The following is a 14082-nucleotide window of genomic DNA, read 5'->3' on the forward strand; positions in this document are numbered from 1 at the left end:
TCGATATGCCAATATTTTGCCCTTCTCCTCGGAAGTTAATGTTTTTCCACGACCCATTTTATCTTCGTAGATATAAACAATTAATTGTGCATTGAAATTGTGTGCGATAGGTATTCCGCACAGGACCATTATTTTCAAAATAAAATTTCACTATATGCAAGCGTTGTTCGATGCTCAACCAGGATTGAGGTTCATCTTTTCGTCGACATTCAACCGAATGTCGACGTCGCTAAACGTCGACTTCGCTTAACGTCGACGAAGTGTGAATCTGAACTTTCAAATACTGAACATATACTGAATGTCAAATGTAAATGTACAATGAGGCTCCACCTAGCAGTGAGTGCTTGCAAAATATTTGAGTGCACTGAAAAGTAACTCCCTATGAAAAAACAATGGGAAAATTTTTTATTCTTTTTCAGTTTAAGTGTTTTTAGTTTTTTAGTGTTAAAGGATCATAAAAACGTTTAGTTTTAAGTACTTTTGATATTTAATGTTAGGCAAGGAAGAAAATCGGGTTGCGTTCTTTAAATAATGAAAATTGTAAGTTTTCAAAAAGGAAATAATTGTTATAGCTTCGACTTCCGAGTTTGGCGAACATAAACCGATCCCTTCCCAATAGATGCTCGTTCCGTATGTAAAGTGTCAACAAGGACTTAAAACGTAGAAAGCATTTCCTACCTAATAGTACGAGTTTAAGCTTAAAATGTAAGCTTATCATTCTCATCAGTGCGTGGCATTTCTAATTTTTACACAGTGTAATAAAAACAAGAGAGAACGCTATAGTCGAGTTCCCCGACTATCTGATACCCGTTACTCAGCTGGTGGAAGTGCAAAGGAGAAATTTCCACACTGACAGTTTTTGGCGGTTTGTGAGCTTGGCAAATGGAGAAAAAATTTACAAGACTAACAAAAATGTAAAAAAATATCAACATTTTTAAAAGTGGCGTTGCAACATGAATCGACAATAGAAGCAGAAGCCATGCCTATTCGATGTGTGCGACAGGGACAGCACACCAGTTGTATGTGCGCGGTGAAGGCGAAGAAAATATGCACACCAAGCCGATGTGTGCACCTAGAAGAAGCCGTAATGAATGCACGGCGATCTGATCCTCGCTTTCGGCGATGAAGATTAGTTAAGGACGATTAAGGAAGATAAGTTAAGGATTGGCAGCAGAAAGGAGAAAGCACAGCTTGCCGCTGCACGCGGTGCGTGCTCCGGTTGCACGCAGACGTGGATCATGCTGCGATCGATGAAGCCACAGACAACACACGTGGTCAAAAGTTGAGGCCGAAAAACAGTGTAAGCCGCTTAGGCAACGCGGCCATTAAGACTTCTACCTTCAAATGGTGGGATGGGCAGCATACGCTACTCGAACGCACTCGAAAGCTTACCAATTGATTTAAAGCACGATTTAAAGTAACGATTGGCAGTATTTGCCTTAAAAAAAAACACTTCTCCAGTCAACACGATGCTTGCCACTAATTTGGGGACGCTTCGAAAAGTTGAACTGCACTCGATCACTTTATCATTCCAAGAAAAAGGACGGAAGTATAAAGATCGAGTGTAACAGTAGCTTGCCAAGATCCAGTTCGGGGTTTTTTTTCGATATTTTATGGGGCAATATTCAATTTTGCCAGGATCTGAACTTGGCTATGATGGTTCGTTGCCAAATGAATGCGATAACTCCTATTGGGTTGCCATCCTGACTCGACTCCCACAACCACAGATTTACTTTTTAGTCCCTGTGACTAGTCGTTAAAACTATTCGCTGCATTACTTAGTACGGGGTCTTGCTCGGAGATTGCAAGACTTCTGGTTTGTCTCATAAGCCTTATTCAAATGTTTGGCAATGTTGGAGCGAATTCCTTGAAATTCGCCAGTCCTTGACAATTTTACGTCACCTTCTGCGAGTAAAGTATATCATGTGTTGACCGAAAACAACATGAAAAGGCGAAATACCAATGGATTGGTGAATCCAGTTACGTAGGGAACAGTTAATGCTACTGAGGTATACGTCCATTCGCGTTGGTCGGAGCGAATGGAAGCTTTTAAAGCAGCAATAGAACGGTTAACTCTCTCAGCTCCGTTGGATTGTAGAGCATATGCACCAGTAAACATATGACGAATGCCATATTTCGAAAGAAAGTCAGAGAGATCACTGCTTTTAAATTGAGTTCCGTTGTCACTCACAACTGTTTCGAGAATACCAAAGCATGAGAATATTTCATCCCGCAATATATTGATGATCACTTTAGTGTTGAACTTTTTCACAGCTTTTAAAAAAACTAAATTTGGAAAAGTGATCCAGAATAATCAATATACCAATGCTGTCGGATTTGGATCGAGGAAATGGGCCGATAAAATCAAGATAAAGTCTTTGGAAAATTCTATCGCTTTGCACTTGTGCTCCCATTGGTGGTTTTAAAGAACGGTTGGGATATTTAGTGGTCTGGCACGTCTCGCAATTTCGAATGTAATCACGAACGTTAATAACCATGTTTGGCCAATAGAAACGCCGTCTTATGCGCTCTAAACATTTAGCCATCCCACAATGAACAGATGTGGGTTGATCATGAGCCGAACTTATTACGCTTTGACGCAACGACTCAGGTACAAGCAATTTCCAGCAATCGTCTGGTAAAACGTCAGTACAAATGGAGAATGTTGCACGATGATACATATAATCATCAATGACTTGAAAATCAGGTAATTTTAGAGACACGAATTTATCTCTGAGAGCAGAATATCCGAGAACAGAGCATCCGCAACCACATTTTCGGTTCCCTTGCGATGTTCGATTTCGAAGGAATAACCTTGAAGTTTTATTGCCCATCTTGCCAATCTACCGCTTAGATCTGATTGGTTCTTTAGCCATCGAAGACTTGAGGGATCCGTGACTACCTTAAAACTATGACCGTCAATCTACATAATAAACTTCTTAATTGCCAGAACTACTGCCATGCATTCGAGTTCTGTAACCGTATAGTTACGTTGGGCTTTGTTCAGCTTCTTAGACACAACCAAAATCATCGCATTGAGCTAGAACTGCACCCTCTCCATGTAGTGAATAAATGGTTTGCAGAATAAATGGTTTGTCATAATTGGGGTGAATGAGACAAGGAGCAGAGCATAACTTGTCTTTGATATTATCAAAAGCTTCTTGAGCCTGATCATTCCAACTTAAGGTTTTGCCACGCAATAACTCTGTAAGATGGAAAATGGATGGATATGAATCGCTGGTACCAACCAGTCATACCAAGAAGTCTTCTCAATTTACACGGTAAATAAAATCCTCAATGGCAATGTCGTTGGCTGACCCGCTGAATTTAATACGCCAATTAGATATTATATTGGAAATCCTATCAGGTCTATCCAAAGAAAGATCACTTCGATCTGGAGTCTGGAGAAGTCCCAACATTTTGATTGCTACTTCGTACTGAATTTAGAGCGTCTCGAAATTATTTAATATGTCCTGCTGCGGCTCACTCTGTCTATTATTGGTCAAGGTGGATCTATTCAATTGAGTGAAAGCCATAGTGGTCATTTCCATTTTTTTTGCTTCAACAGCCCATTTAAGCCCTCATAAAAACATGAAGCTTTTCATTCTTATATTGAATCATCAGTTTATTCATCTTCACTCCGTTTTTGCATTTTAAATAGTATGAACTACATTTGAATTGTACAATCTAGTTAATAATTAACATTTAGCCCATAATAGTACACAATGATGCGCATGTATTTGCTTTCTACTTTATGCTTTTAGTTCTGCCTGGTTTTTGAGTTTTGTGGGTATTTTGTTATAATTTTGTATTTCTCTTTTGCCTATCAACATTTACATTTACTAATATTTGAAATTAATTGTATTACACGCGATTCTTTGTCATAGGTCTACGATCTACATATGGATGTTGGCATATTTATGTAACAAAGGGATTTATTTTATAAGCCGAGCTGATCAGGTGTGTGCTAACTAATCGGAGAAATTATTACGTATATCATTGCGAATCTTAAGCATAATTTTTACACAAGTGGTATTCTTCTTTAAGGGTTTTCTTTGCTCTTTATAGAAAAAAATGTACAATTACAATTAGACCTTCAATTAAATACATTAATTAAGCATTAATTATTACATAATTGTGCTAATTTCTTTTGTTTTTGTTTTCGTTTTCCGTTGCCATTTTCTTGTTTTCATTTTCCTCAATGGCTGCTGGCTAGCAAATATTTTTCCATTTAGTTATCGAACATTTAGTTTACGTTTTACGCTGTTTCTTGTTGTTTATTATCAGTAGAAGTATTATTATTTGTGGGTTTCATTACGTCAAGGTTATTAAAATTAATATGTACAAAGTTGAACCTAATAACTAAACCGTGTTGTTTTTAATTCAATTTAAATTTCCCTTTATTAATGGCGGCCAAAGATGTTTTTTCCACTTTCTGCCACTCAGAGAATTTCACAAATTGTAGCATCTAATTATTGGTGATTAATTGGTATTATTTGTATGCTTCTTTTCTATGTGTAATGCATAACTATATATTTGTAGTTATATATCTATGTATATGTATTGTATGTATGTTAGATTAGAAGCGACCAGATTTATCCTGAAACGAGACAAGAAACGCCAAAAGTTTAGTAAGTCAGTTTATAATATGAAATCCAAGAGCAAGCATCCCCATATTGAGCAATTCAGCCCCACATCAACACTTCATGAAAGGACAATCACAATGTTCCGACATTGACCAAGACAGCCTCCCTCCCAAGTGGCTAATTTATGCAGGGATTTTTTTTTGTGGGTCTAATAGCTTTTGACACTTGACAGAAATATTCATAAGCTGGCTGATGGGAGGGAGATAGAACACTCGACACTTGCCCCTTCTGCGAATCTGGCAATTTTTATGCAAATTTCCACAAAGGACAAACTACAAACGGCCAGAATTATGCCATAAAAACGACGGCGCTAAACATTTAAAATAAGATTTTAGCATCAGCCCCCCCAATAAATTCCCTTTTGCTGGCAAATTTCTGTCGCTCGAAGGAACCATAAAAATCAAAGCTTCTCGCTTATCGCTGACAATTTTATTAGTTACAGCTTTAAATTATAGTAGTATTGTGTATGTAGATCACGCGCAGTTTTTATGGCCTGCAATTGAATTTTATGCGACACCCGGAGGACCAGAAACTGCGCAAGGAAAGTGTGAAGCCTACTTATGAGCGCTTTATGACCGCCACTCCTTGGAGGCATTAAATTTTGTGTGTGACTGTGGCTGAGTGTGTGATTGACTGTATGCCAAGGCCTGGGATTAGATGTGCCACACCATCCTGCAGCATATTTGCTGTGCCTTTCACGGACGGATTGGAGGAAGTGCCAGGACGGACGGGAAGCCACCAGGTGTCCTTGTCGCCTCTGCCCTTTTCCGGTTACTGCGACCATTTCTTCCGGCTGTCTTGCAGTTTATTACAAAACGCGCTGCCTGTTTGCTTTATAGCTTACACAGAGCAAAATAAATTTTAAATGCCACTTTGCATAAAATACCATTGCGTATTAATTTTGACTTGTCCACCGAGCATTGAAAAAGCTGATAAGCTGTAAAAAGTATTCTGTTATAAATAATTAACTAATATTAACTAACATTGTAGTTAACATTTGGCTGCAGAATATGTCTCTGTGCACCGTAAGGTGACTGAGTTTGTGGGTGCTGCTGAAAGAGGAGTCCTAGCTCCTGTCACGTCATTATCCTTTGTCCATGCAACAAGTGTTTAAATCGCTCGCAGAGCTTTATTTGTTTGAGCGTGCGTGCGAGTGTGTGTTTGTGTGTGTGTGTGTGTGGGTGAGGGTCCTTAAGGACCTAAAGCAGCTTGTACACAAGCCCTTTTCGCTCGCTTCCTGGCAATTGTTTTCCCTTCTCTGGGTCGGAGTGAAATGCCATGGAAAGCGACCTCCGCATCGTGTTGAGTTAAGTGAGTGTAAATGCGGTTTGTTGCCACAAGGACCTTTCCGAACAGGTCCTTCTGTTCACTGCGTGTGTGTGTGAGAGTCGGAAAGGGTATGTCTGGCCTCGCTTATCATTGTGGCCGCTGTTGGCAGCTTAAATGTTATTAAATTGCTGACAATTTGTATTATGAAGTGCCGAAGAGCGCGTTCGTTTCCCCATGCTGACAAATTGATTTCCCTCCGCCGCCAGGATAATGAAATTTTCATTTGAATGCCAACGCCGATGCCGATGCCGATGCAAGGGCGAAATTTAACTTCTGCCTTTTTTTCCGGCACTTGGACAATTAGTTCTGACACTTCTGCGCGAGCCGCCCAAACCTGTCCAAAGTTTGCCAAACAATCTGCGGGGATTAGCTCCCGCCGGACAAATCCTGTCGCTAATTCAATTTATTCAAACCTCCCATCTTCGCGGCCACCCGCAGGGAATTTATTAATGATGCACTGGCATTAAAATTTAATCAAATGTGGCACGGAAAAAAGTTTTCGCTCTCTGAATAATTCAGCGAGTTGCGGACAAGTTTCAACACCTAAGCGAAAGTTGTGGTCCTCTTGAAGGTCCTGCGGCTGTCGCCTCTCGAATCCTGTTGCCACGGCACTTCACATAGGCCGCGGCAACGAAGCCGCACATTTTTCCCCATTTTTCTGCTCCTTTGGTTTTTTTCGTGTTTCCTTCTTTTTGTCAACTAATAAATTGCCTGAAAATGCCTTTGTGTTTCACGCGCGGTTTCACCAGGGCAACCAACCTGCACCCCCGTTAAATATGCACTGCAAAATATTGTTGTCCAAATCCAAATTGAAATTTCACGAATTATCTCATAACTTGTAGGCAAACTCGACTCGAATAGTATTTAAATGTGATTTCGGCATATAATTTAAAACTTTTTTCATTATGTAAACACTTTAAACAGAAGCACGAAATATATATTTATTATTGATAAAACAGAAATATTTTTTAAACAATAATGTGCAAGGTGCTTCATGATGAAGGAATAATTCTAAAAGTATGAAAATAAATGTGGCGTTTATTTTTGATTTTGGATTTTTAAGAGTGCATACGAAGTATAGAAGGTTGGGGCATGCCCCCCGGTGGCACAACCATCTGCAGCCATAATTTGAGTGTGACTTTATTATGTGTCAAGTCAGTCAATCTGCGGACGATGATGTGATTTCCCCATCTCCACCCAGACCAAGTTCCCCATCTCATTTTACAACATTTCAGCGTTTTATAGGCGAACTCCTGGGCAGATGTTGCGGCAAGTTATTGAGTGGCATGTGTCGTTGCCGGCTAATAAGACCGCGGAGAAGCAGCCGCCGCTTAAAGTTATATTATATTTGAAGAATATATAATTCATTTAATGAAATATGAATTCAGCCTACAAGCGCACCGCTTGCAGGCAACTTTAAGGTATTAGCATAATCAGAAAAGAACTTCTAGCTGCTGTCAGTTGGGTGAATTATGAAAAGTGAAAGAAATGGAAATCCGCTGCTGATGCTGATGCAATTCAAATTATTCACTCAAATGAAGCGGAGGCGGCGAAGAAAAAACCCCCGGCAAACACAAAAGTTTGCACTTGGCATAAATTTCGAAATCATTTCTACTTCGGTTTTTTTTTTGTCATCGCCCTCCTCTCCAAGTTGGCAATTTTATTTTATTAGCACGTCATGCGATTGGCGCCAAACTTGACAAAGTTACAACTTTGTCCTTTGGCAAGTTGGTCCTTCTTTCTTTTGGCATTTCTTTTTCTTTTTCTGGTCGTTTTGCCGTTTTCTAATTGTTGGCTTACAGCACAACTTAGTGTGGAATTCAATTTGTGTGTGGCTACGCACAGGACAAAGGTTTTTCCGAGGACCTTTTTTTTGCTCGATGAAGTTCGGCACAAAGCAAAAATGCGCGGTGACAGTCGCCAGTCGTGACATTGAAATAGAAAGGAACGTAAGAATGGGTAGAAAGCTGAAAGAATGTTAAGTAGTATCACAAATTACTGGATCAGAGATGAGAGTAATTGAGATAGCAGATACAGTTCTTTCAGTGGAGTGGGACTTAAAAGAGTTTAAATGTTACAACAAAAAATTAATACTCATGGACAACGTTTTGTAACAAAGTAGATACCAATAATTAATAGTACGAAAATGTATAAAAATCTCAAATAAAATATTAAACAAAATGTATTGTTTACAATTAAGTGAAATAAAGGCTAACATATGTCAAGCCATGTATTCATTATTTGTACCCTCAAAAACCCGTATTTGGCATCACAGCCTGTCGAAACTCAGTTTTAAATCTCTGTCATTAAACAACCTCACCTCACCCATCTCAAAGTACCACCTGCCAAGTCATCGTAATTTTTCAATATTAGCAGCGTTTAACACGCTTGATTTGAGCCGCACCCACACCGCTTTCACCGCTCACCTGCCCACTTGGCCCTCAGGTGGGCTGAGTCGGGAAATCGAGGGACTTGGCAGTTGGGTCAGATATCGGTGGCATGCATAAGTCACCCTAAGGACGTAATTAATTTTTCAGCATTTGCTTTCGGACGCTAGTCCTGGTGCCCGGTTCCAAAAAGGACATCGCGGCAAATCGGGGGAGTTGCCTTGACGAATTTGCGCCGCGGTTTGCATGCGCTGAGATGCCTCCAGGCTATTTTCCCTTGGCTTCCCTTGGCCACGCTTGGCCAGTCAAATTAGCGCGGAAACGGGGGAAAAGGAAAAGGACACTTGGAGCCACGTATCCTTCGTGCTGGCCTGCCAAGGTAGCAAAGTGGCTCTTACATATTTTATGGCTTAGGTAAATTGACTTAATTTGCCATAATTTGAGTGAGCTCCGCGCGCGGCAACCTCTCACTTTAAAAGCACCCAAATTGAAAAGGACTTAAAGCAATTCCTCTTCACTCGATTTTATATTTTGTTTGTTGCTCTCCTGACAATGTATTATGATAATTGAACGCGTGTAATTGCCCTCAAGGAGCCAACAAATAAAAGAAAAGAAAAACGGACACATAATAAGTACAAATTCCACGGCAGCAAAAAAGCAATACACCAAGTGAATGAAGTGGGTGTCCATAAAAGATTCATGGATGGAAGTGAAGTCAAGTGAAGACGATTTGTATATAAACAGGACACGAAATCGCTGTTAAAAAATGCCAGAAATAAAAGAGACTGAAAATCTCGCAGAAAACGGGGGAGTGGTTCCGGTCTGAGCCATTTTTTCACATTTTACATATTCATAAAATGTACGCCGTGAAATGACATTATTAACATAATTTATGCTGTCACATTGAATGCCTTTTAAGGACGATGATGTTAATTGAAAGCGAACGATGCGGTAAACATTACAAACTGCTGATAATCGAGGTTTTGTAGCTTCTAATGAAACTGATAATAAACTAATAATTGAAACTATTATTATGTTGAGAATCTTTGCCAAATCTTTGCATCCTAATATGTTACATTCCGTGCTATATTTTAGATCTTATGTTGTAAACTTACTTTGTAAACTTTTAGTGGCGGTCCAGCTGCGGCTCCTGCTCTCTGCTCACTGATCCTGCAGCTGCTGCATACCCGATAAAGACACCGACTCCGATTTCGCAACCGCATCCGCATCCACATCCACATCCGAATCCGAATCCGTTTCCAGTTTCCCATCCTTCTGCGGCTGCTTACAACTCTTTACACTATGGTTCTTAGAATTAGCGTTTAAAGCGTTCCAATGGCGACACAAACAACACACACGCACACACACAACAACGACGACGACTACCGGCTAACGATCGTCCTTGGGATTGCGATTGGGTTCGACCACGATCTAGTGGACCCAGGAGGGTGGCGAGGTCACCACGCTGGGCTGCGAGTACTGCACCCGGGCATTCAGGTTGCTGCTAGCCGTTTGTGTTGCCAGTTCCAGGCTGCTGCTGCTGTTGTTGTTATTATTCAGCAGCAACTGTTGCTGGTGTTGCTGATGCTGGTGTTGCTGCTGCGCCTGCTGTTGTTGCTGTTGCTGCTGCGCCGCTTGCTGCTGCTGTTGCAGCTGGGCCTGCAGCTGATTCAGACTGAGACTGCTGCCGGAATTGCTGCTTATGTTGCTGAGGTTGCTGAGGTTGCTTATGTTGCTAATGTTGCTAATGTTGCTGATGCTCAGGGGCCCACTGCTGCTGTTGACCAGGTTCGTGTTGACCGTGGCCAGCGGGATATTGATGTCCAGCAGTCCACCGTAGCTCATCTCCTGCTGCAGCAGCTGTTGGATTATATACACAGTATTTAAGTATTTGAATGTACCATTTAGATTGTCTAATCACTTAACCACTTACCTCCTCGACATTGCACTCGAGATTCCCCACGGGAAAGTTCTCCAGATTAAATTCGTCTATCGGCTGCGCCTCGTTGTTGAGCACCTCCAGGCATTGTCCTATCAAAGTAGAGGCGCAGTTATTATCTAGCATATCGCATCGATACAGGTGGAGTTTCATAGACGGCGGACGGTTAGAGGGAAGATAAGCAGGATAGTATGGTACAGATAAGAAGTGTGAAAATATCGCTGGGGGCACTCATCATCCTTACCTTCCAAGCTGGCGGAAAGTTGTTGCTGCTGCTGTTGCTGCTGCTGCTGCTGCACCATCAGTGCGGCAGTGTCCGCCGGACCATCGAGCACCACGTTGCTGTACGTATTCAGGGAGTCCGAGGAGGGCTCGCTGTTTGGATAGGCGGGCGACATTGTTGTGGTTACTGAGTTCGGCGAGAGACCCTGGCAAATAGAGTATGATATTAGATTAGTAATATTATTATTATTTCTGATCCTTTAAGGACTCCGTTCCCAGCTTCTACTCACATCTCTTGCGTTGTGCATGCAGCTGCAGTTGAGGGACCGGTGCAGCAGGCACTGCGACTGCGGCTGCAGCGTGTTGTAGCCGGGGGCGGGGCCGTTGAGGGCGTAGGGCGACTGCTGCTGCTGCGCCTGCTGGTGCTGCGGCGGCTGGTAGGGCGGGGGCGGGGGCTGCGAGGGGAGGCCCGAGGCGGCACTGAACCTGCTCCAACCGTACGATCGTTGGGTGGCAAGAACGAGAAGAGAAGGTGACTTTATAGATCGGTTTTACATACAAATATCAGGCGAAACGTGCAAAGCTCAAGCTTGTTTTGGTTTTTGGTTTTTCTATTCGGCATGCAATAAATGATATTAAACAACAAAAAGGCTTGGTAGGACCGGGAGTTGTGTGACAGTTGTTGTACGTGGGCACTTAAACTTAAACAAACTGAGGTAAACAGCCATCGAGAACTGACCCTTGCTGCTGCTGCTGGGTGCACAGCGTCAGCTCATCCGCTACAGACGTCAGCTCCTCGAGCGCCTGGGCGTGGGCCTGCGTCATCGTGGTGTTCTGGTAGTCGACGGGGAATCCCCAGTCGGGCTCGAGATCCTGCGCCCTAATGGGACTCAGGCGTCCGCAGGAACTGGCATTGGATGAGGCGCGTTGCCGGAAATCGGGCGACAACTGGAAGCCACTGCCACTTTGTCATCGCAAATCGCAGGTAAAAATAAAAATGGATAAACAAGAGAAAAACCAATAAATAAAAAGGTAATAAAAAACGCATGTAAATCATATTAAATAATCGTAGAACAAACTCATGGACAAGACTACATAGTCGGCACAAGTGAAATGGGATCAAGAAGTCTACGAAAAGGCCATAATATCTATAAAAAATAAGTATTTGCAGATCATGCTCTACAAGCGCTAGCTTTAGTTGCCTAAGCTAGATAAGTTGTTTTAAAAATTAATTTACAAAATCGTCAGATCCTATAGTCTTTAAAAGCTTTAAATAAAACATGCTAGAATTTTTCAGTACTGAAATGTTTTAAAAAGCTTTCTATATTTTGAATGCCTACATTTCTTGGTTTTGGTTGTATGAAAATATAATTAAGAAAAGTCTACGAAGATAAAATATATAGTGTCTATATAAGTTTTATTACGTGTAAGTAACGCACTAAGAATGAAAAATGCTAAGCAATTAACTAGTTCTATGATTTCAAAATCTCTACCCTCTTCTACGCATCGCAGTTGGTAGTTACCTGTGGAGCGGACTCTCGGGGAAGTGGTCCAGCCCCTCGCTGACGCTGCTGCTGGGCGAGGGCGTGGCATCGTTCAGGCCCACCACGCCCGCCTGACGCAGTGCCTCCACCCGCTTCTTGGCCCTGCCGCGCCGCTTCTCGTACCGGGACGTCTCCATGGAAGCGGCCCGGCGGCGCACGGACTTGCCGGGCTTGGCCTCCGGGTTCAGCATCCACCAGGAGGACTTGCCGGTGCCCTCGTTTTGAACCCTCATAAAGCGGTTGTGCAGCGACAGATTGTGACGTATGGAGTTCTGTAACGAGATGGCAGGGAAACACATGACGCTTATATGTATACATTTAGCAAAAAACCAAAAAAAAAATAAATGCTAAAGAATTGCAAAATTTGCGAATCCTTGGGACTCATTGCGCTGATGTAACGATTTGTAAGCAATTGCTTCTTGGGTAGAAGGGGAAGGACAAGGCGCTGCGCTTCCTTTTCGCCGGGCTTGTGTGCCATTCAATTGTCTGTCGACATTTTTATGGCTCGCAGAAGCAGAACGAACGTATATCCTCCACTCTCTAATTGGAAGATGTCTTCACCAGACCTCGTCGCCTGTCGCCAACGCCATCGCCATCGTCCCTGTCAATTCATATTTTCCAACAATTGTCATAAATAACCGCGTGTAAGCAGCGTAATGACAGCGAATCGACAACGTCTACACAACCCAATACCCCGATTTTGCCCACATCAAATAACTCCCAATCCTGTCTAGGTGGAAAAAAGGACAATTACATGTCATGGTAGTGCTTAAAAAAAACAAAGAGTCTAACCGCCAGAAACAAATAGAATCAAACACGTTTAGTGCGGATTTGTCATCAGCTGTATTTCCTTTTTTGCGCGGGTGTACACATAGGTATCGGGATGACAAAAATTAGGATGGGACCTCTGGCAGCCAGGCTAAATGGAGCATTACAAACTAAACTAACTGGTGAAGGCAACTTGCCGCAGATTCCATCCACCCAAAAATACGCAAGCACACACAGCGAAAATTTTCGAAATAAATCGTACAAAGGTAGGCACAGAAAAAGGTAGCGAACTCAACTCATATCTTGTGATTTATTTAAAGCAAAACAAAAAAGCAGTAGAACAACGTGGATTTATCAATCGAAAATATTAATAATAATTTCTACTTAATATTACATTTAGGAATTGACTTATACATATGTATATCTATGCTTTATTGAGTTAATGACCTAAATTACATTGTTATAATTATACTAAATACATGTATGAACTGAATCAAGTGCTATTTATGCGTATACAAATAACTAAATGATTTTACTTTATTTATAATCCCAGTTTGTACGAGTATACCCCCTTTTAAATGAAAGAATAATACTTTAATAATTTTTCTTGGTGGATCCACCCCGCTGATCCCTTCAAAAGGACACCGAAAAAGCGATTGCGACGCGTCGCGACTCCAGGCGGCACATTGGCGCCATTTATCACCGTTGCCAGGACATGTGAGTGGGCGGTGGGGCATTAGTGGGCGGAGGGGGGAGTATTGGGGTCTGTCAGACGCCCGCCTGACGACGAAACCTGTTTGCAGACAGGAGCAACAACCCCCAACTCCACGGACCTTCTAATACTTTTCTGGATTTGCTTTACTATTTTCACCGATTTTTTTCCTTTTATTTGCGAAAACTTTTACTTGGCGTCAGTGGAAGCTGCTTCTCTGTTGCGTCCGTCGTCCTGTAAGTCCTGTAATGACATTTTCGGTTTGGTTTTGGCCCCCACATCTAATTTTACCCCCTTCGCATAAAGTTATCATTTTTATTTAAATGTTTAAGTGCGCCGCCAGCGAAGGCGTCTCTGCCATTTCCCATTTCCCATTTCATATTTCCCCCGCTCCAAGTTGGCGTGTTCAAACATTTTCTTTTTCTTGGCAAACGTTCTGATTATGCTAATGGCCAGATTGCGGAATTATCCAACCAACTTCCGCCCAGGAACAGGATGTCTTCGGTTGTGTGGGTGGGTGAGTAATGAGAAATTA

At 42.0% G+C, this 14082-nt stretch overlaps 1 protein-coding gene across 3 annotated transcripts in view; it reads right to left on the minus strand.

Moving 5' to 3' along the window:
* Window positions 1-4250: 4250 nt before the first annotated feature.
* Window positions 4251-14082, minus strand: part of LOC122618863 (forkhead box protein O) — a 31207-nt gene continuing 21375 nt past the window's right edge. For 2 of the 3 annotated variants that reach the window (XM_043795456.1, XM_043795457.1), the window contains exons 5-11: window positions 12047-12339; window positions 11263-11487; window positions 10814-11009; window positions 10546-10729; window positions 10296-10420; window positions 9478-10222; window positions 4251-4600 (exon numbers count right to left, since the gene is read on the minus strand). In XM_043795456.1, coding sequence (XP_043651391.1) covers window positions 9794-10222; window positions 10296-10420; window positions 10546-10729; window positions 10814-11009; window positions 11263-11487; window positions 12047-12339 — 1452 coding nt within the window. In that variant the 3' untranslated portion in view covers window positions 4251-4600; window positions 9478-9793. The remainder of the gene's footprint in view (window positions 4601-9477; window positions 10223-10295; window positions 10421-10545; window positions 10730-10813; window positions 11010-11262; window positions 11488-12046; window positions 12340-14082) is intronic. The other variant, XM_043795458.1, reaches the window with a different exon arrangement.

The sequence above is a fragment of the Drosophila teissieri genome, chromosome 3R (genome assembly GCF_016746235.2).
Source record: "Drosophila teissieri strain GT53w chromosome 3R, Prin_Dtei_1.1, whole genome shotgun sequence".
Taxonomy (NCBI): Eukaryota; Metazoa; Arthropoda; class Insecta; order Diptera; family Drosophilidae; genus Drosophila; species Drosophila teissieri.